The sequence below is a fragment of the Sarcophilus harrisii genome, chromosome 2 (assembly GCF_902635505.1).
Source record: "Sarcophilus harrisii chromosome 2, mSarHar1.11, whole genome shotgun sequence".
Taxonomy (NCBI): Eukaryota; Metazoa; Chordata; class Mammalia; order Dasyuromorphia; family Dasyuridae; genus Sarcophilus; species Sarcophilus harrisii.
In genome coordinates this window covers 75,346,375-75,367,023 of record NC_045427.1, presented here as the reverse complement: position 1 = coordinate 75,367,023, position 20,649 = coordinate 75,346,375, and the positions used below count along the sequence as shown (strand labels likewise).

Sequence of the window (20,649 nt, the reverse complement as noted above, 5' to 3'; positions counted from 1 at the left end):
GCGGGGCTGCGCTCCCTCCTCTTTTCCTTCCTCCCCCTGCCCGTGGGGGCGCGTGTCTCCGAGCCGCTGCGGGCTGGTGGCGGAGCGCGCCCCTGCCGCCGCCGCCGCCGCCGCCAGGGCGGCCGGGCAGCGCCGGCGGGGCAAGGCTGAGCTCCCGGGGGCGGGGGCGGGAGGGGGCTGCTGCTGCTGCTGCTGCTGCTGCTGCTGGTGCTGCTCCTGCAGCTGCCGCCGCCGCCGCCGCCGCCGCTGCCGCCTCTGCTGTTACGCCAGCCTCGCCGCCTCTCGCTCTGATTCTGCGCACAGGCAGCCCCGGAGCCTGTCATTCTGCAAAAACACAGTTTACTCACCACACACACTCGCACACACTCGCACACTCACCCTCGCACCCTCGCGCGCGCACGCACACTCCCTCACACTCCGGGCGCCTCCGAGAGCGGGCGCAGGGCGCGGGGAGCCCCAGGCACCGCGCCGAGAGCCGGCCAAGTTCCGCAGCCCAGCATGGCTTCGGGGGACCTTTACGAGGTACGCTACGGCTCAGCCCGCGAGCCCAGAGTCGCGGGCACGGCCGGCCGCGGGCGGGGGGCGGCGCGCGGGGACCCTCCGGAGTTCTCCCGGCCCCGGGCTGGACCAGGGGCGGGGAGGGGGCGCGAGGGATGGAGCTCTCTCCCCCCCCTCCTCCCCTTCCTCCTCCTCCTCCTCCTCCTCCCCGCTTCTCTCCCTCCCTCTCCTTCTCTTGCTCCCTCTTTCTCTTCCCCACTCTCCAACTCCGGCTACTTTGCGCCGGCCCAAGGCCTTAGAAGGGGAAAGAGGAAAGGAGGAGGAGGAAGAGAAGAAGGAGTAGAAGGAGAAGGAGGAAGAGGAAGAGAAGAGGAGGAGAAAAAAGAGGAGGAAGAAGAGGAGGAGGAGGAGGGAGGAGCTGGGAGGAGGGAGAGAAGAGGAAGAGGAGAAAGAGGAAAAGGAAAGAGGAGGAGGAGGAAAAGGAGAAAGAAAGAGGAGAAGGAAAGGGGAGGAGGAAGAGGAGAAAGGAAAAGGAAAGAGGAGGAGGAGGAGGAGGAAGAGGAGGGGGGAGGCGAGGCGGGCCAGGGGCAGAGTTAGCGGTTCTGTGGGAGGTGTTACTACGGCGAGCAGCCGCGGCAGCACGGAGAGTGGAGAAAGTCCAGGTAAAGTCGGCTCTGGACGTGCCGGATTTGCAGATTAGGACTGGCCAGTGGCCGCGGGTGGGGGGTAGGGCGACGTGGGTGTGAGGCGAATTCGGTGCTTCCCTCCGCCTTTGGAGGGGAGCGGGAGTGAGCTCCCGCTCCGGACGGGCTTGGCACCGGCGGCACATCCACCCCGGCCGGGTTGCCCGTCCAGTCTGAGGTGCGAGAGGGGCTTGAGAGACACCGTGCGGGATGCGGTCCAAGACCAGGCAGACCTGGGTCTCTCACCTCCTCCCACCTGCTGCCTCGGCAAGGCCTGGAGTCTCCTAGGGACTTAAGGTGTGCTTTAGATGCCACACCCAATGATGAGCCAGGGGAGGGGGATGGGCAGGGGCACTTGGGGCAGGGAAGAGAACCTGGAAAGTCACCCCTGGAAGACCTGCTTCACAGAGGTCCCCCCTAGGGCCTCCTCCCTTGGCTTCTGGTAGAGAGACAGGTGATGGGCGGCCTGGCAAAGTTTTCAAACGTCTGAAGAAGTTTTTAGTCTTTATAGAGACATTGGTCTTGACATCTTGTTGGATTCCAAAGGGAACCCAGTAACCCCTGGAGAGCTGGCTGGGAACTGGTTCTGGACTTGTACTCTTTCAAGGTTGTGTTAATATAAAAACAAACAAACAAAAAAGCAAGAGTTTCATCCCTTGACCCTTACCCAAATGCCCTCCTTCTCCTTTGCTTTCTCCTTTAGTGGGAGACTAGAACTAGAATCGGGAATTGGACTTGTGGCACAGGGAACTCCCAGGACAATACAGAAGGACATCATAGAGATTTGGCTAGAGCAGTAAAAAGGCAAACGATTTGAACAATTGTCCCCAGGATGTGTCCAGAGAGTATTTGAACCCAGAGCTTCCTGATCAGCATTCTATCTCCTACAAGAGATTATCTCTCAGGCAGGAGGTTGCTGGTTAGATCTGTGGAAGCCGTTAGCTGGGATTTTCAATCTGAAGTTCTGTTGATAATTAGTGAAATATTCTTGAGAATCCCTCATTGTCAGTAGATATGAAGACCACTTCCTTGATCTTCCATCTCTAAGCAAAGTCCCAAACCTGGTCTCGGCCATGGGAAGGGCTCAGGCTAACTACTTCTGTCTCATTAGAAAGGCATTGCCACAGATGCCTTTATAAACTTCAGGTCTTTGTGCTAAAGGTGCATGCAGCCATCCTACATATTGACTTGGGCTTATTCAGAAAGCTGAAGCTTTTCCATGATATGCTTTGGCTGGTTGGTATTAACAAAGAACTACCAATAGGAAAAGGTGAATTATTTAGCTTCCTTGTAGGAAGACCTTGACATCTGATGGGTTTGAGGCAACCAGTCATGGTGTCCCTGACAATGGGAGAAGGTGAGATGGATGCTTAGCCAAGTTTTCCAGAAGAAACAGCAATGTCTCCCTCCTTTTCGTCTCAAATGTCAAAGAACTGAGGGGATGGAGTGATCTGGACATTGTAGCAGAGCAGTTGTCTTCTTAGTCTTGTTTTGGGGTGATAGATGCTGGTAGTTACTGTTGAATCAAGAGCCAGATAAAGCAGAGATTTGATGAGGATTCCTGGCAGAATTTTAGATTATATTGAAGAAATTGTGACTAGACCATGAGTCAGGGATCACCCAAAGATCCATAATGGCTCCAAGAATAGATCACATCAGAATAGTCTCATTTCCCTTGGTAGGCAAGGTTATTAGATTGGATAATTCAAAGGAATGCTGTAAAAATGTTTTATCTAGATTTTGGCAAAGAAAGTCAATCATGCTCTTTTTGTTAAAAGAAGATGGAGAGAGGTGGATCAGACTGTTACACAAATAAACTTATCTAAAGCTGGGCCCAAAGAGGAGTCTTTAATGATGCAATGCAAATTTGGAAGTAGGTACCTAATAGAATATCCTTGTGGTCTATGTTTCTGAACACTTATCCTTGACTTGATAAAACAGAGAAAGCATGTTTATCAGATTTGCTGAAGACCCAAAGCTAAAAAGGGGTAGATAACAACTTAAGTTATGGAGGCAAGATCTAAAATTCTTCTTAAGGAGGTTGAGCTGACTCCAGACTAATGGGAATAAATGTAAAGTCTACTATTTGGGTTAAAAAATCAACTTTAAAGTTTAAGATGGATCATGAAGGAGACGACATGGCATAGTGGAAAGAATACAGAATTTGAAATTCTGGTAGAACTCAATTGACATCTCGGTTCTAGTATTTACTATTCATGTGCCCTTGGATGACTCATTTAAATCTCTCTTGCTCCCAATTTTCTCATCTGCGAAATGAGAAGGTTGGTCTGGATAACTTCTGAAGAGCCTTCCAATTTTCAATCTTGCTCTGTGATCCATATAGTTTTATTGTAATTCATATGAATATGATCTGGCTTTAATGGGTTGTAAACTCAATATAAGTCAACAAAGCAAAGAAAGAGGTGTATCTTCTAGGAAAGAAGTGATAGTTCCGTTGTACTCCATTGCCCTGACCAGACCGTATGTGGAGTTCATTTCTGAGTGCCACATCTTAGGAAGGACATTAATAAACTATAGAACAATCAGAAGAGACTAAATGGAAAGGGCCTCCTGATCAAGACATATGAAGACTGGGTGAAGAGTCAGCACAATTTGATGGACAGAGTGTGGAACTTGGAGTAAGAAAGACTTGCATTTGAATCCCATTTATGACAGTGTTTAAGGCCCTAGGCCAGTGGTTCTCAAAGTGTGGTCCAGAGAATTCTGGGGTTTCTGAAACCCTTTCAGAGGACCCTTTGGGTTAGGGTTAAATTCAAAATTCATTTTTATTTCTAATATTGTAAATTGTCAATAAATATAACCCACATAAATAAAAACTCCTTGGACAGATCCTCAATAATTTTTAATACTATAAAGATAGTAAGAACAAAAGTTTGAGAACTCCTGCCCTAGGCAAATCATCTGATATATCTAGATCTCATTTTTAAAAATCTTCAATTGAATTCAATTTAATAATTTTTTATTAAGTGCCTACCACATTCCAGAAGATGCAAAAGTGCTAGAGATGCAAAAGAAGTCCCTGCCCTTATGCCGCAAATGGAATGGATCAAATGACCTCTAAGGATCCCTTCTAGCTACCAAACCGTGATCTATAAACTGGGGATGTTTAATGTGGAGAAGATAATATTGAAGGGGAACATGGGATGAATAACCAAGTATTTGAAGGACTTTCATGTGGAAGAGGTAGGCGGCTAGATGATACAGTATATAGCTTTGGGCCTGGTGTTAGGTAGACTCATCTTCCTGAGTTCAAATGTGAGCTCAAAGCACTTACCAACTGTGTGGCCCTGAGCATGTCACTTAACCCTGTCTGCCTCAGTTTCCTCATCTGTAAAATGAGCTGGAGAAGGAAATGACCAACCACTCCGATATCTTTGCCAAGAAAACCCTACATGAGATCACAAAGAGCTGAACATGACTGAAATGACCAAGCAACAACAACCACATGTGGAAAAGGGGGTTCAACTTTTGCTTGACTTCAGACAGCAGAACCAGGAACAGTGACAGGAAAAGAGTTGCAGAGAGATCTTGATATCAAGAAAAATCATCTTAATAAGAACTATTGAAAAGTGGAATGGAATGGCCAGCCTTGGGAGACAATGAGCTCCCCCTCACTAGAGATCTTCAAGCAAAACCTGAAGTGTTGCAGAATATTCTTGTTTTGGTGTGGGTTAGACCAGTTAGTCTCCACTAACTCTCTGATTCTGCGATTTTGTGAACTAATGAAAGAGAGGCAGCATTGTACTGTGGAAAGAACACAGAACTTGGAGTCTTAGGTTCAAGTCTCAGCTCTGCAAATCACTTTCTTCATCTATAAAATGAAGATTTTTAGATTAAGTTATTTATAAGATTCTTCCCATTCTAAATTTCATAATAAGCAGTGAAGATGCACATTAATTCAATGGGTTTTTTGGAAGAGGGAACCTTGTCTTTTATCAATTAAGACAAACATTTATTAAATGCTTACTAGGTACTAGTGCTGGCAATGCTGAATTAGTATCCTCATACAGTAATAAAAAGTTGTAATTTTATCACTGTGGGAAACTATCAAAGCAGATCACTAATCCCTGACTTAAGAGTTGGGCTTCAGTAGTTGCTGTGGCCAAAATATTTATGTCTACACACACATATACGCAATGCATGTTCATACACATATGCCATAACACCATAGCTTTTTAGGTTCATCTCCATGTATGAATAAGGCATTGAAGTAAGTCTTTAGCTCAGGAACAAGGCTCTCTGCCCTGAAGAAGCTTTCTGTCTACTAGAAGGTAGAATGTCTGCTTTGTTCCTCTCATTCCTCCCTCTCAGGGAATCCAAAGACCTACAAATCTTGATGAGAAACAAATGAAATCTGAAGACATCAGGAGTATAGATTGAGAGGTTTCATATCCTTTCCCTTTGAAATTTGGAAACTGAACTGTCAACACTTTAATGCCTTTTCAGATGATAACATGATCTGGAGTTGAAAGGCATATAACCAGAGAAAGATTGCTATTCTGAATAAGTCATCATCTAGCTTCTACTTGAATGCTTCCAGTGAAGAACAACTTCTCAAAGCATCCCGCTCCACTTATTAATATCTCTTTTTGTTAGAGGTTTCTCCTGACATCAAATTCAAATTTGTCTTTTATTATTCTATCCATTGGTCTTTGTTTTGCTCTTTGGGGCAAGTCAGAACAAGTCTCTTATCCCTTGTATATATTACTTGTTCCTTCTAATCACTTCTAAGTCCCTTCACCTTCTTGGTGGCTATTCCTTGGATGCTCTCCAACCTAAATTATGGTGCTGAGAACCCAATATTGTACATGAGGTAGAATACATTGAGACTGTCACTTCTTTATTCCTAAAAGTTATAGTTCTCTTAATATTGTCAAAGACAGCATTAGCATTTTTTTTGTGTGGTTATCTCATTCTCTTGGCACATCTAGAGCTTGCAGTCCACTAAAACCCTCAGATCTTTTAAAGATAAACTGCTGTTCAACCTTATCTCCTCCTTATCCTTTGTAATTAGAGTCACTGTATAGAACTATTAAGAGGTACCTTGGGATTAGTTAAGTACCTCAGAGTTCATCCTGAAGTTCAGAAAATGGACAGGATCCAGTAGTAATCACTTTTGTGGTTTAAGGCAATTGTACTAAATCGGTAGTGCTTATAATGGGTTTCCTGCAGTGCTAGGTATTTATTTTGTCATTATAAAAATGTCTAAATTTCATGACTGGAGCATGACCTGCTTCAACATTTTTATTGTCTTGGTTTACATTATGTGTTGTATAAGGAAAAATTAATTTGTTGACCAAACTTATCATCAAGAATGATCAAGCTTTGCCAGCTATTTGTTGGCATATAAATTTCCAAGTGTGAAATCGAATAACGTGTTTATTTGAGTTTTTACTAAGATCATACTGATTTAGAGACAAATCTTTAGAGCTGCAGTACATTGATTGTGCTTGAAAGGCAATTAAAATAAAATGAAGATCATTCTAAATGATAGAACTGAATTAATTTAATGTCTTACTCAGGTGAACATGAAATGACTTCTCAAAGAGGTTGGAAAATTGGGACTTGGAATGCATTATTGGTGGAGTTTTGAACTGATCCAACCATTCTGGAGAGCAATTTGTAACTATGCCCAAAGGGCAATTGAACTATACATACCCCTTGATCCAGCAATACTATTACTAGATATGTTTCCCAAAGGGATCATAAAGTCCACGAGAAAAGGACTGATGTGTACAAAAAATATTTTTTGGCAGCTCTTTTTATGGTGGCAAAGAATTGGAAACTGAAGGAATGCCCATTGATTAGGGAAGGGCTGAACAAGTTGTAATATATGAATATAATGGAATACAAATATTGTATAAGAAATGATGAGTAAGCAGATTTCAGAAACACCTGGAAAGACTTACATGAACTGATGCTTATTGAAGTGAGCAGAACCTTGAGAACATTGTACACATTAACAGTGATATTGTTCAATAATCAACAAAGATGGCTTAGTTCTCCTTATTTATACAGTGGTCCAAGACAATTCCAAAAGATTCATGATGGAAAATGCCATCCACATCCTGAGAAAGAACTATGGAATCTGAATGCAGATTGAAGCATATTATTTTCACTCTCTTTGTTTGTTTGTTTGTTTGTTTGTTTGTTTGTTTTTTTTTTGTGGCTTTCTTCTTTAGTTCTTTTTCTTCTTTTATAACATGACTGATGTAGAAATATGTTTACATGATTGTACATATGTAGCCTATATTAGGTTGCATTTTGTCTTGGGAGGAGGGATATGGGAAGTAGTAAGAGAGAAAAACTTTGAAGCTCAAAATCTTATAAAAATGAATGTTGAAAATTATCTTACTGTAATTAGAAATATTAAAATGTTATTTATAAAAAATTAAAATAGAAATAAAAAATTAAATAAAAATAGCTTCTTAAGAAGTTGCATTTAGAGTGAATAAAGAATGACTCCATTGTTGTCTCTTAACATGATTGTGGCAAACTCTCTCTTGTACTTTTGATACTGAAGGAGTGGCTAATGGTTTCTTGCCATTTTTATGTTGGTGAATTAGTCAGATGATTTTGGACAAAAAAAATTAAGAGACATACTTTGCAACTAGTATTACTTGGAAGTATTGCTAATTCCTGAGTCATCAGAGAGCTAGAATTTTCTGTATTTCATTCTGATGAAGATCCTACATTGGATTGGACTCAGTCTGGGCGATCTTGATCATTAATCCTTTCTTGTTCATTCATGTCCCATTTGGCATTTTCTTGGCAAAGTTAATGGAGTGGTTTGCCATTTATTTCTCCAGATCATTTTACAGATGAGGAAACTGAGACAAACAGGGCAAATGGGTTCAAAGGCAATGCCATATATTATGGAGTGGAATCTAGAAAAAAAATCATTTAAATTTACTTCTGAAATTGTTGGCAATATTTCTTGGTATGTCTAAACTTAAGTTTACTTGAAGTTGTTAGGGAGATCATAGAATTTTAGAGTTATTGATCTTCTACTGACCCTTTTAAAAGATGAGGAAGCATAAACCAACTAAGTGACTTGAAAAACTAGTATGTGTTTGAGGCAGATTTTGAGCTCCACTCTTTCTTACTCTAAACCCTAAGTCACCTATCAGCTACTCTATCTGCTGTGCTACCAGTGCTTTGTTTGGATTCTGCTTTGTCCCTCTCCCATTAGGCATCTATCATTCCAATTAAGGTGGCAAACTTTCTAGAACATTGGAAACCACAGGAAAGGGAGATCTATTGAAGATTCCTGGCAAAGTCTTTATAGATCATTGGAAACCACAGGAAAAAAAAAAGATCTATTGAAGATTCCTGGCAAAGGCTTTGTAGATCATTGGAAACCACAGGAGAAAGAAATCTATTAAAGATTCCTGGCAAAGGCTTTCTGCATCATTGGAAACCACAGTAAAAAGAGATCTATTGAAGATTCCTGGAAAAGACTTTTTAGATTATTGGAAACCACAGGAAAAAGAGATCTATTGAAGATTCTTGGCAAAATTCTAACAAGTGATATTAAAGGAAGTGTTAGTGAACATCTAGAAAAGGAAGCAGTGTTTTAATATTACACTTCTCCTAAATGGGAGGCATCATATTGAGGTGATAATTTTATGATAATATGCTCAAAAACAGCCTCACTGAGTAAATACAAGAACCGACATCAGAGTCAGGAAGACAAATTTCAGTCTTTTGACACATAGGGTGTGACTGTGAGCAAGTCACTTATTTACCCTTTTTTCTAAGACCACAAGTTGTTGATCTGCATTGGAAGATACTAGTTCTTCCTTGGAAGCTCCCTGAAATAATAAAACCACTGATATAGCTCAAATAAGATATATAAGTAGCTAATATTATATTTATTTTGTAGTATTATATCCCATCTCCTTAGTAAAACTGTAAGCTCTTTGAGGGCAGGCCTATGTAATTTTTATTTTGATATTTGTATCCTAATACTTAGTACTTAACATAGGATATTGCACAGTTTGTAAGTAAATGTTGAGTTCTTCAAAAAATAATTCCAAAGCCTCCTCTTAAGCTCTTCTGAGTCAGTTATATCTTTAACATTTGAATAAAAGCTAGTACAAAAAGTAGTTTTTATGTCCATTCCAAAGGATGGAATATCTGAAACGATAGATACTTAGGAAATGAGTACAGATTCAAGTGATGGACAAAATTCAGTTTGCTATAAAAACTAATTCACAATGATGATGAACTTTTGATATAATTTTTCAATTCTTTCCCTTAGACTTTAGAGTAATCTATGTGAAGAAAAAGAAATGCTTGTGTATCTAATTTATATTTTAATATATTTAACATCTACTGGTCATCCTGCCATCTAGGGGAGGGGGTGGGGGGGGTAAGAGGTGAAAAATTGGAACAAGAGGTTTGGCAATTGTTAATGCTGTAAAGTTACCCATGTATATATCCTGTAAATAAAAGGCTATTAAATTAAAAAAAAAAAAAGAAAAAGAAAAAGAAATGCATTTTTATTTGGAGTTGAAAGCTATATTTAGTTTGAGTCTTTTTTATTTTGAGGAGGGGGTAATTTACTCTACAGTTGACTGTTCAAATGGATTCTCTTCCAATCTAGTCACTACTCTGTTGCCTCTTCAGTGGGCTAAATGATTCCTTGAAATAGTTAAAATGCTCACCTGATTTATTACCAGGGGAGCATTTTAGAATGATCAGAGAATGACTCAAGTATTGGAGAATGTAGATAAATTTAGTTGTGAGCCACTACAAAGATCTCCGAAAGAGTATTAGAATCTGGCCAGATTTAATCCTCTTCCCTTCCTATCTCCTTCCCCACAGAAATCATTCTTTTCATGTCCTCTTGTAGAAAGTTTTGGATTCAATAAAGCTGCTTTGAGACCAGTAATCTGGTAAAAGTGTCTCTATCATCAGCCAAAGCCCTTCACCATAAATATGCCCCAAAACATCTTATCAGGTTGTTTTTTGCCGACCCATGAACCTAAGTCATTTAGAACCAATGCTAATAATCTGGAGGTAGAAAAAAATCTGGAGTATGTAATCAATACAACTATTGCTGAATATTCAGAATTTCAAAACCTAAACCTGTGACTTCCCTAGTGTGAATATTCCAGGATGCTTTTCACCACTGCAGATCTTGAACTGTGTACATATTATTATTAGTATTATTATAGCTTTTTATTATAAAACATATGCATGGGTAATTTTTCAGTATTGACCCTTGCAAAGCCTTCTGTTCCAACTTTTCCCCTCTTTCCCTCCACCCCATCCCTTAGATGGCAGATAGTCCAATACATGTTAAATATGTTAAAGTATATGTTAAATACTTTATATATGTATATATGTACATATATTTATAGTTATCTTGCTGCATGAGGAAAATTGGATCTAGAAAGAAAGAAAGAAATCTGAGAAGAAAAACAAAAATGCAAGCAAACAATAATAGAAAGAGTGAAAATGCCATGTTGTGGTCCACACTCATTTCTTATAGTTCTCTCTCTGGGTGTAGCTGATTCTCTCATCACTGAACAATTGTAACTGGCCCAATTAATCTCATTGTTGAAGAGAGCCACATCCATCAGAATTGATCATTGTAGATTATGTAGATTTATTTTGTATCCTGCAACTTTCCTAAAGTTGTGGATTATTTCTAATAGCTTTTTAGTAGAATCTCTGGAGTTTTCTAAGTATACCATCATATCATATGCAAAGAGTGATAATTTGGTTTCCTCAATACCTCTAATTCCTTTATTCCTTTTTTCATGTCTTATTGCCAAAGCCAGCGTTTTTAATACAATATTGAATAGTAATGGTGATAGTGGGCAACCTTATTTCACCCTTGATCTTAATGTGAATGGTTCCAGTTTATTCCCATTACATATGATGCTTACTGATGGCTTTAAATAGATGCTACTGATTATTTTAAGGAAAATTTATTTATTCTGATACTCTCTAATGTTTTTTAATAGGAATGGGTGTTGGATTTTATCAAATGCTTTTTCTCATATATTGAGATAATCATATAATTTCTGTTTGGTTATTAATTATGCTAATAATTTTCCTAATATTGAACCAACCCTGCATTCTTGGTATAAATCCTACTTGGTCATGGTATATTATCCTCGAGATGATTTTCTGTAATCTCTTTGCTAATATTTAATTTAAGAGTTTTGCATCAATATTTATTAGAGAGATTGGTCTATAATTTTCCTTCTCTGTTTTCATCCTACTTGGTTTAGGTATCAGTATCATGTCTGGTCATAAAAGGAATTTTGTAGGACTGCTTCATTCCCTATTTTTCAAATAATTTGTATAATATTCAGGTTAATTGTTCTTTAAATGTTTGGTAGAATTCATATGTCAATCCATCTGGTCCTGGGGATTTTTTTTTAAGGAGTTGATTAAATAGCTTGTTCTATTTCTTTTTCTAAGAGGAGATTATTTAAGCAATTTATTTCCTCCTCTCTTAATCTGGGCAGCCTATATTTTTGTAGGTATTCATCCATTTCACATCGTTTATCGGATTTATTGGCATAAAGTTGGGCAAAGTAACTCCTAATTATTGCTCTAATTTCCTCTTCATTGGTGGAAAGTTCTCCCTTTTCCTTTTTTTAATTAAATTTACAAAGGTTTATCTGTTTTGTTGTTTTTTTCATAAAACCAATTTTTAGTTTTATTTATTAATTCAATAGTTTTTTTACTTTCAATTTTATTATTTCTCCTTTTAGTTTTAGAATTTCAAATTTAGTATTTGATTGGGGGTTTTTAATTTGCTCTTTTTCTAGCTTTTTTAGTTGAAAGCCCAATTCATTGATCTTCTCTTTCTCTATTTTGTGAAAGTAAGCACCTAGAGATATAAAATTTCCCTTAATTACTGCTTTGGCTGCATCCCACAAATTTTGGTGTGTTGTCTCATTATTGTCATTCCTTGGATGAAATTATTAATTGTGTCTATGATTTGCTGTTTCGCCCATTCGTTATTTAGGATGAGATTATTTAGTTTCCAATTGCTTTTTGGTCTATTTTCCTCTGGCTTTTTATTGCATGTAGTTTTTATTGCATCATGATCTGAAAAGAATACATTTACTATTTCTGCCTTTTTGGATTTGATTTTGAGGTCTTAATATATGGCCAATTTTTATATAGGTTCCATGAAGTGCTGAGAAGAAAGTATATTCCTTTCTGTCTCCATTCAGTTTTCTCCATAGATCTACCATATCTAGTGTTTATACTATTCTATTTACCTCTTTAACTTCTTTCTCATTTATTTTGTAGTTTTATTTATCTAGTTCTGAGAGTGCAAGTTTGGGATCTCCTAGTATTATAATTTTGCTGTCTATTTCTTCTTGCAGATCTCTTAACTTTTCCTTTAGGAATTTAAATGCTACACTGCTTGGTGCATTTATGTTTAGTATTGATATTGCTTCATTGTCTGTGCTATCTTTTAACGAGATATCATTTCCTTCCTTATCTCTTTTAATTAGATCAAGTTTTGCTTTTGCTTGGTCTGAGATCAGGATGGTACCCCTGCTTTTTTTACTTCACCTGAAGCATAATAGATTCTACTCCAGCCTTTTATCTTTATTCTGTATGCATCACTCTGCTTTAAATGTGTTTCCTATAAACAACATATTGGAGGATTCTGGCTTTTAATCCAGTCTGCTATCCACTTACATTTTATGGGAGAGTTCACCCCATTCACATTTACGGCTAAAATGACTAATTCTGTATTTCCTGCCATCTTATTATCCCCAGATTATACTTTTCCCTTTTTTTTTTTTACCCCTTTCCCCCTTCCCCAGTATTTAACTTACGAGCACCACTTGCCTCAAGCAGCCCTCTCTCTTTAGAATCCTTCTCTCCCCCTTATAGAACCTTCCCCCTTTCTCATACCTTTCCTCTACTATTTCTGTATTCCCTTCTATTTAGCTTACTCCTTCCCTTTTTGCTTTTCCCTTCTCACTTTTCAATAAGGTGGGAGAAGTTTCTCTGTAAACCAAATATGTCTAATATTTTCTTTTTGAGCCAAATCTGATGAAAGTAAGAGTCACACAGTGTTCACCCCCCTCTCTTCTTTCCCTCAGATACAATAGGTTTTCTTTGCCTCTTTGTGAGATGTAATCTCCCTCTTTTTATCTCCTTTCTTCTTTTTTCTGTTACCATCCCCTTTCCACCTCTAGTTCCTTTTTTTATATTATAACAGTAAAATCAAATTATACATGCACTCTCTATGTATGCCCATAAAAGAAATACAATTCTCACAAGTTCTTTTTACTTTTTTTATGCTTCTCTTGAGTCCTATATTTGGAGAACATTTTTTTTGTTTTGTTTTGTTTTGCTCTGTTTTTTTCATCAGAAATAAATGGAATTCACCAGTTTCTTCCCTGGAAGAAAATGCTCAGTTTGGCTGGGTAGTTTATTCTTGGCCCCATTCCAATTTCCTTTGCCTTTTGGAATATCAGATTCCAGGCCCTTCTAATCCTTTAAGGTAGAAGCTGCTAGATCCTGAATAATTCTTATTGTGGCTCCTCGGTATTTGAATTGTTTCTTTCTGGCTGCTTGTAACATTTTTTCCCTTGATCCAATAGTTCTGAGATTTAGCCACAATATTCCTTGGAGTTTTATTTTTGAGGTCTGTTTCAGCAGGTGTTTGATGAATTCTTTCAACGGCTATTTTACCTTCTGATTTTATGACATCTGGGCAATTCTCTTTGATGATTTCCTGACAAATAGTGTCTAGGCTCTTTTTTTCATCATGATTTTCAGGGAATCCAATCATCCTTAGATTATCTCTCCTAGATCTATTCTCCAGGTCTGTTGTTTTCCCAAGCAGTTATTTAACATTTCCCCCTGTTTTTTAATTAATTAATTAATTTATTTTTGGTTTTGCTTGATTGATTCTTGATATCACATCAAGACATTCATTTCCATTTGTTCAATTCTGATTTTTAATGAATTATTTTCTTCATTTACTTTTTTGTTTCTTTTTAAATTATCCAATTGAATTTTTAAATGAGTTGTTTTGTTCTATGGAATTTTTTTGTTTTCTGTTTTCCTGGGAGTCCTTTACTTTTTCCATTTCACATTTCAGGGAGTTGTTTTCTTTTTTCCCTTTATCAAATCTTTCTTTTAATGAGCTGTATACCTTTTCCAGATCCTATTGTAGAGTTTTCCTTTCCTTTCCCCATTTTTCTTCTAGCTTTCTTTTAAGATCCTTTAAATTTTTTTTCTAGGAGAGCCTTGTGGGGTGGGGATCAGGTCATATCACCCTTTGGGGCTCCATCTGGAGACAATCTGCTTTTAGTCTCCTCAGAGTTTGAAATCTCTTCTTTCACTATAGAAACTGTTTATAGTTAGAGCTTACTTTGCCTTTTTTACTCATTTAAAAAAAATGGGATCTCTTTTTAGTGCAAAGGGGTTCCAAGTTTCCTCTACAGACCAGGAAGCAACCATGGCTGCTCTGGGATCAGCGGCTGTGCTGGGATCATGCTGAGTCACTTCCAGTGCTGGGTGGGCATGGCCAGGTCCCCTGAGACTCCAGCACTTTGGGGTTCACACTTTACCTTTTGCGTTTGTGTTGAATGTTTTATAACTTCTCTGCTGATATACTGGCTTGCAACCAGGCAGAGTGACCAACTCTGTGGTAGAGTCCTCCCTGTCGATTCTCTGCCCCTTGGAGACTGCATTCCACCCTCGGTCTGCTCAGCAGGCACTGGCCTCTGTGTCTGTGCCTGGCCTCCTTCTGTGCCCGCACCAATCAACACAGACCTTTTCTGGTGATTTTGGAAATTATCTTCTGCTGGTAATTTCCTGCACTCCCAATTTTCGTGAATTCTGTCAGTCCAGCACTATTTCAAAGGCTGAATTTTGTATTTAGTGTGAGGGTAGAAGGAGAGCTCAGAAAGAAACATGGGTCCTCTCCGCCATCTTGGCTCTGTCCCTCTGTGTACATTTTCTTAGACAGTTTTATGAATTGCTATGGCCAGGAAAATTCCTTCTCTGGTGGCCAATTTTCTGCTGACGACTCTATCTAAAATAACCTCAGGGTACATGGAGACACATCCAAAGAAACATGAACCATGGCAGTGCTTGTATCTGAAGCCTTTCCAACTCAGTGAGATGTGTTTAGAACTTCCGTTCTACTATCAATTTTTTTTTTTTTTGAGAACCCAGGGTTAACACCATACTATAATGAAGTATTTATAAGAGAAGAACTTCAGTTGAAACTTTGTCAAATATGTAGTTTTTGCTTTTCGCTTTCCTGTGGGACTTAAAGCATCATAGGTTTTAGAAACGGAATTCCCCTTAGAGATCATTTAATTAGTGGGCCATAGATTTAGATTTAGAAGGTACCTTAGAGTCTGTTATTCATGTCTCATGTTACAAATGAAGCAAATGAGGTCTCCAGAGATTTAAGATTTTTCCCAAGCTCATAGATGCAGCAAATAAGAGAGCCAGGATGTCAAATCCACTTCAAGACAGTATGTTTATTAAACTATTATAATAATGAACGTTATTGTGAGAGGAACTATGGCATAGTAGGAAAGCCTCCTGGCATTGGGAAGCATGGGATTTAGGCTCTGCTTTTTCTATTTTTCACCTAGAGGTTAAGGATAAGCCATTTAAATTGTTTTTGCTTGAGTTGCTTAATCTGTAGAGTAGCAATAATAATAATAATACCTTAACTGCCCTGCAGGCAAAGTATCTAGAGATCAATTAAGTTCTCTTCTATCACTTTAGACCTATTTTAATGTATTATTTTTCTTTGAAAAATTTAAGGCAATTTATATGAAATTAAATTCATATAAAATGTAGAACAGAGGTAGGATTCTAAAGTTGGGGGCCAGATGGTTATCATTCAAATCCCATATTAGAATTTCATTCTGAAAAACATTTCTTATGCACCTACTGTGTGCATAGAAGTTTAGGCAAGATGGAAGTCCCTTGCCCTCTTGGAATTGTCTAATAATATAGAGAGTTTGGAATCACTCTAGACAGGCTTCCCTCTTCAGTAGAAGTCTGAGCAGCATCGAGGATGCCAGACTATTATTTATAACTTTTACTCTAAAGAGAGTTTTAAATTACTAAGTTAATATAAAATTCATACCCATCTGGAGCAGCCTTCTAGAACTTTAAACTCTTAGATGTAGAAGGAATTTGGAAGTTATTTAGTTCAGCTCTTGCCTGAATCATCCAATTCTATTAATTCAGTTCTATTTAATTAAAGAAGCATTTATTAAATGGTGGCTTTGTGTTGAGTCCTGCCCCAGATATTGGGGAAATTAAAGACTGAAATGACAATTCCCTGCCTTTAAGGAGCTTCCCTTCTATGGGAGGGACTTTGAACATTGCTGCCCTCTTGCTTCTTTCCCTTATGTTCAAGTCCAAAGGAAGCTATTTAAGATGACCTCTGTAATCCTAGCTTGGACCACTAGATGATGCCACAGAGCATAGAGTACTGGCTTCAGGAGGATTTTTCTGAGTTCAAATCCCAGCTCTGACCTTGATTTGTGACCTTGAACTAACTCTGTTTGCCTCAGTTTCCTCATCTGTAAAATGAGCTGAAGAAGGAAATGGCAAACTACATTAGCATCTCTGTCCAGAAAACCCAAATGTGGATACGAAGAGTCAGACTGGACTGCAAGGACTACACAATTACAGCAACAACAAAACCAATCTTAGTCTTCTAATAAAAATAGTTCATTTATCAGGCCCCCTTCCTGAGCAGAAATCCTTTATACCACGTTCCTGACCCAGTGGACATCCAGCTTCTGCTTGAAGACCCCCCCTTGCTACCTTCTCTCAGTATTTCTCCATGAGTCCCATCTACAATTGGGGGGGACACTTATTAGGAATTTTTTCCATAAGGCCTATGTCTGCCTTTCTGCCTCATCTACCTGTTGCTCCAGTTTCTACATCTGGAATCACCTGTTGGCCCCTTGGACAACAGAGACACCACTCTTTGTCCTCTATCTCCAAGATGACTTATCTTTGGCCACTGCCCTGAATCCTTAGCAGATTCATTTAGACCTTTTGAAGCTGTTGAGTCAACTCAAGTCAACAAGCGTTTATTAAGTATTTAATATGGAACAGGATATACAAAGAAAGATCAAACAGGGTAGAGAAAAAAGAACCCTCAAGAAGCTCATAATACATTTGAGGGCAGACAGCATGCAAAGAACTGTGTACAAATACAATACATATAAGTATATATATATATATATATATGTATATGTATCTATTTAACTACATGTGAGAAAAACAGAGAGAGTAAAGGAGAGAGAAACAGAAATAGAGAGAGACAACTCCAAGACCCCCACACAAAGAACAAAAGAAAATCGGTAATAAACACAAAGAATGCATTAGATTTAAGGGGAATCAGGAAAGGCTTCTTGCAGAAGGTGGGATTTTAGCCAAAGTGAAGAGGGGGAAGAAGAGCTTTCTTGCCATGTAGGACAGACAATGGAAAGACAAAAAATCAGGACCTCATTACATAGTCGCTACTCAGAGATTCTCATCTTAATAAATCAGTAAACCAACAAGCATTTAAGTATTTATTATGTACTTGTTCCAGAGATACAAAGACAGAAACAAAATCATCTCTGTCCATAAGGAGTTTATATTCTTTATATACTTATATAAGCAAATATAGATTATTTTTTGGAGAGTGGGGGAACATCCTGAGGATGATGAGGAAAAGCTTCCTGTAGAACATGGTGCTTGACCTGAGTTTTAAAGGAAAAAAGGTGGGATCGAGTTGGGAATTCATTATAGGGATGGGACCTAGAATGTGCAAAGGCCCAGAGATAGAAGGTAGAGTGTTGTATGAATATCAGCAGAAGTAGCATTTTGGCAATGCTATAAAATGTTTGAAGGGAGGCACTGATATATGATAGGTTTGAAAAGGCTGGTTGGGATTTTAAAAAGCACGGAGAAATTTATATTTGATTCTACAAGCAAGAACAAGCCAATGAACTTCAAGACGGGGATTGATATAGTCAAATCTGGGCTTCAGGAAAATTATGTTAGTAATTTTGTGGAAGTTGAATTAGAATAAGGTCAGGTTGAAACATGGAGCTCATTGGGATAGTTTGGGTATGAAATATGAAAAAGAAGAAGAAAAGTGGTGACTGTGTAAGCAAAGAGAAGGGGACAATGGTAGACATGGTGGGGAGGTAGAAACAGCAAGATTGGAGATGTGGAATGAGCAAGAGTAAGGAGTCAGGCTAATATTGAAGGTGTTAATCCTCCAGACTAGATGGATGGGGGTGCCCATGATGAAATAGCGAAGTTTGGAAGAGGGATGGCTTGTGGGTAACAGGTAACGAGTTTTGTTGTGGACATGTTGCAGAATGATTGCGTTTTGGGTCCACATTATTTGTATTTCTGTCTTGCAGACATGTTTAATCCAGGATCCCTCTAGATCTAATGGAAGAATTTGAGGCAAAATATACAATTTTTTGCATATCCAGATATTGCATCCCTATAGAAGAGTTCTTCACCCTTATGGTGAAGATTATTACATAGACCAGCAAGATGTGAAGCTTCTTGGAAGACTCCATCTTTGAGACTTCTAAAGGTCATGCTGACATCTGGATGTGATTTTCTACTTCCTCTGAGTCAGCACCATTTTTTTAGAGACAGTATTTAGCATTCAATAGTAAATGCAAGGTGATACTGTGGGGAAAGTGCTGGTATTGACATTGAAAGAATTGTGTTCAAATATTTCCTATGCCAATAAAGTCTAGTTAATGCTTAGCTTCTTTTGGATATCTTCAGTTTTTACTGCCTCTATCTTGTTTGTACATAATTTTTTGTGTAGTGTCTCTCCCACTCAATTATGAACTCCATGAGAAAATGGGCTGAGCATAGATCCTCATACCTAGTGGGCACTTAATAAAAACTTATTGATTAATTATACTACACATGTTGTTTAATTATTTTACCTTTCTGATGTGTTGGTTAATCATTTTACCTTTCTGAACCTCAGTTTTCCCTTTCATAAAATGTTTGTATTTTGTGCATTATTTACTTCTCAGGTACCTGTGAAGATTGAATGAAGTAGTAAATTTGGAATGCCTTGTAAACTGTAAAGTGCTAAATAGAACTAATGATGATGATGATGAGGAAGATGATGACGATGATAATGATGACGAAAATGATGTTAGAACAATTTGGCAATGTAGCTTTCTTGGGTGTGTGCTAAATGCCTTACCTTTTTTTCATAGTGATATTTGCTAACACTCAGAAGCAGTTTCTGTGTACTCTTGGATCTGCTTGTGAGCTTAAACATAAGCCCGAGGCATCAAGCTAGATCGCAGATGACTGTTTTTAGGGCTTGTTAATGCCTGTTGCCCATAGCTGAGAGTTTCCTCAGATGACAGAATAAATTCTGCTATCAACTTCTAGATACCTTGTTGTCTCTCTGAACAGGATCTGGTAAAGGAGATGCAGGGATCTTAAATATTTTATTCAATCAGGCTTGACTTTGTTAATCATGAGAGACCATTGCAGACAATGTCAAGGTCTAAGACAATATGGAAAAGGCTGTCGTGGAAGACTTGAAGGATCTTGAACTCTTGGATACTTACACTTGTCTGGTAGCTGTCAGAATTTAGGATGGGTGTTGACCAGGGGCCTACCCCTTTGTTCAATTAGTGAGTCATGAATGGAGGGATTGGATGCTCTTTCCTTTCTATTATTTTTCTCCAATTCATTTCTTCATGCTAGGCCCACAGCCACATTGAATTGCAGAATGTAGTTGCTCACTGTAGTTGGCAGGAGTACATTTAAGAGAAAGAATTTTGTCTTAATTGCAAAGCAGAAAGAAATTCTAGTGTTTCCTACAACTATACCCCTCTAATTCCAAGACATCTAGTTAATCTGGATGAAAATTTAGATAGATGACTGGATTTATGACAGAATTAACTGTATTGGTCAGCATCGGTAGATATTAGCCTCCATCAGTTTTATCACCTTTCATCCTGAAAATGGTGATTATGGCAATTTCCCTGAAACCTTAACATTTTCTTAGGAGTCTGCACTAATTTGTGTGTATGCGTAGGAGAGGGTGATGGTTATGACTATGTAAGCTTTTACTCTATTGAAGGATTAATTCTTTCTATTTTGAAGAATCTCTTTTATGCCCATTAGGAATACTTTGATGTGGAATTTTTAATTTATCTTATTTTCTTAGTCAGCACATGTCAGTGCAGGTCATAAGGATCTTAGAGAGCATCTGCTTAGTTCCATCAATTTATAGATGAAGAAACAGATCTAGAGATGAATAATAAAAAAGGTTGTTTTTTTGTTCTTTGCACGATGGCGTTGGCTTTGCATAGCCAGCTGTTCTTTATGTCATTGTTGTGCATAATGTGCCACCAAGTGGAAATTAGATGCTGTGGGTCACATATAACCAAGAGGTATGGTGAATGGGATG

General features: G+C 38.6%; 1 protein-coding gene across 1 annotated transcript in view; it reads left to right on the top strand.

The window, feature by feature from the left end:
- The first annotated feature begins 331 nt into the window (after positions 1-331).
- CDYL2 (chromodomain Y like 2) overlaps positions 332-20,649 on the top strand; it is a 241,129-nt gene continuing 220,811 nt past the window's right edge. The window contains exon 1 of the mRNA XM_031950348.1: positions 332-522. Coding sequence (XP_031806208.1) covers positions 499-522 — 24 coding nt within the window. The 5' untranslated portion in view covers positions 332-498. The remainder of the gene's footprint in view (positions 523-20,649) is intronic.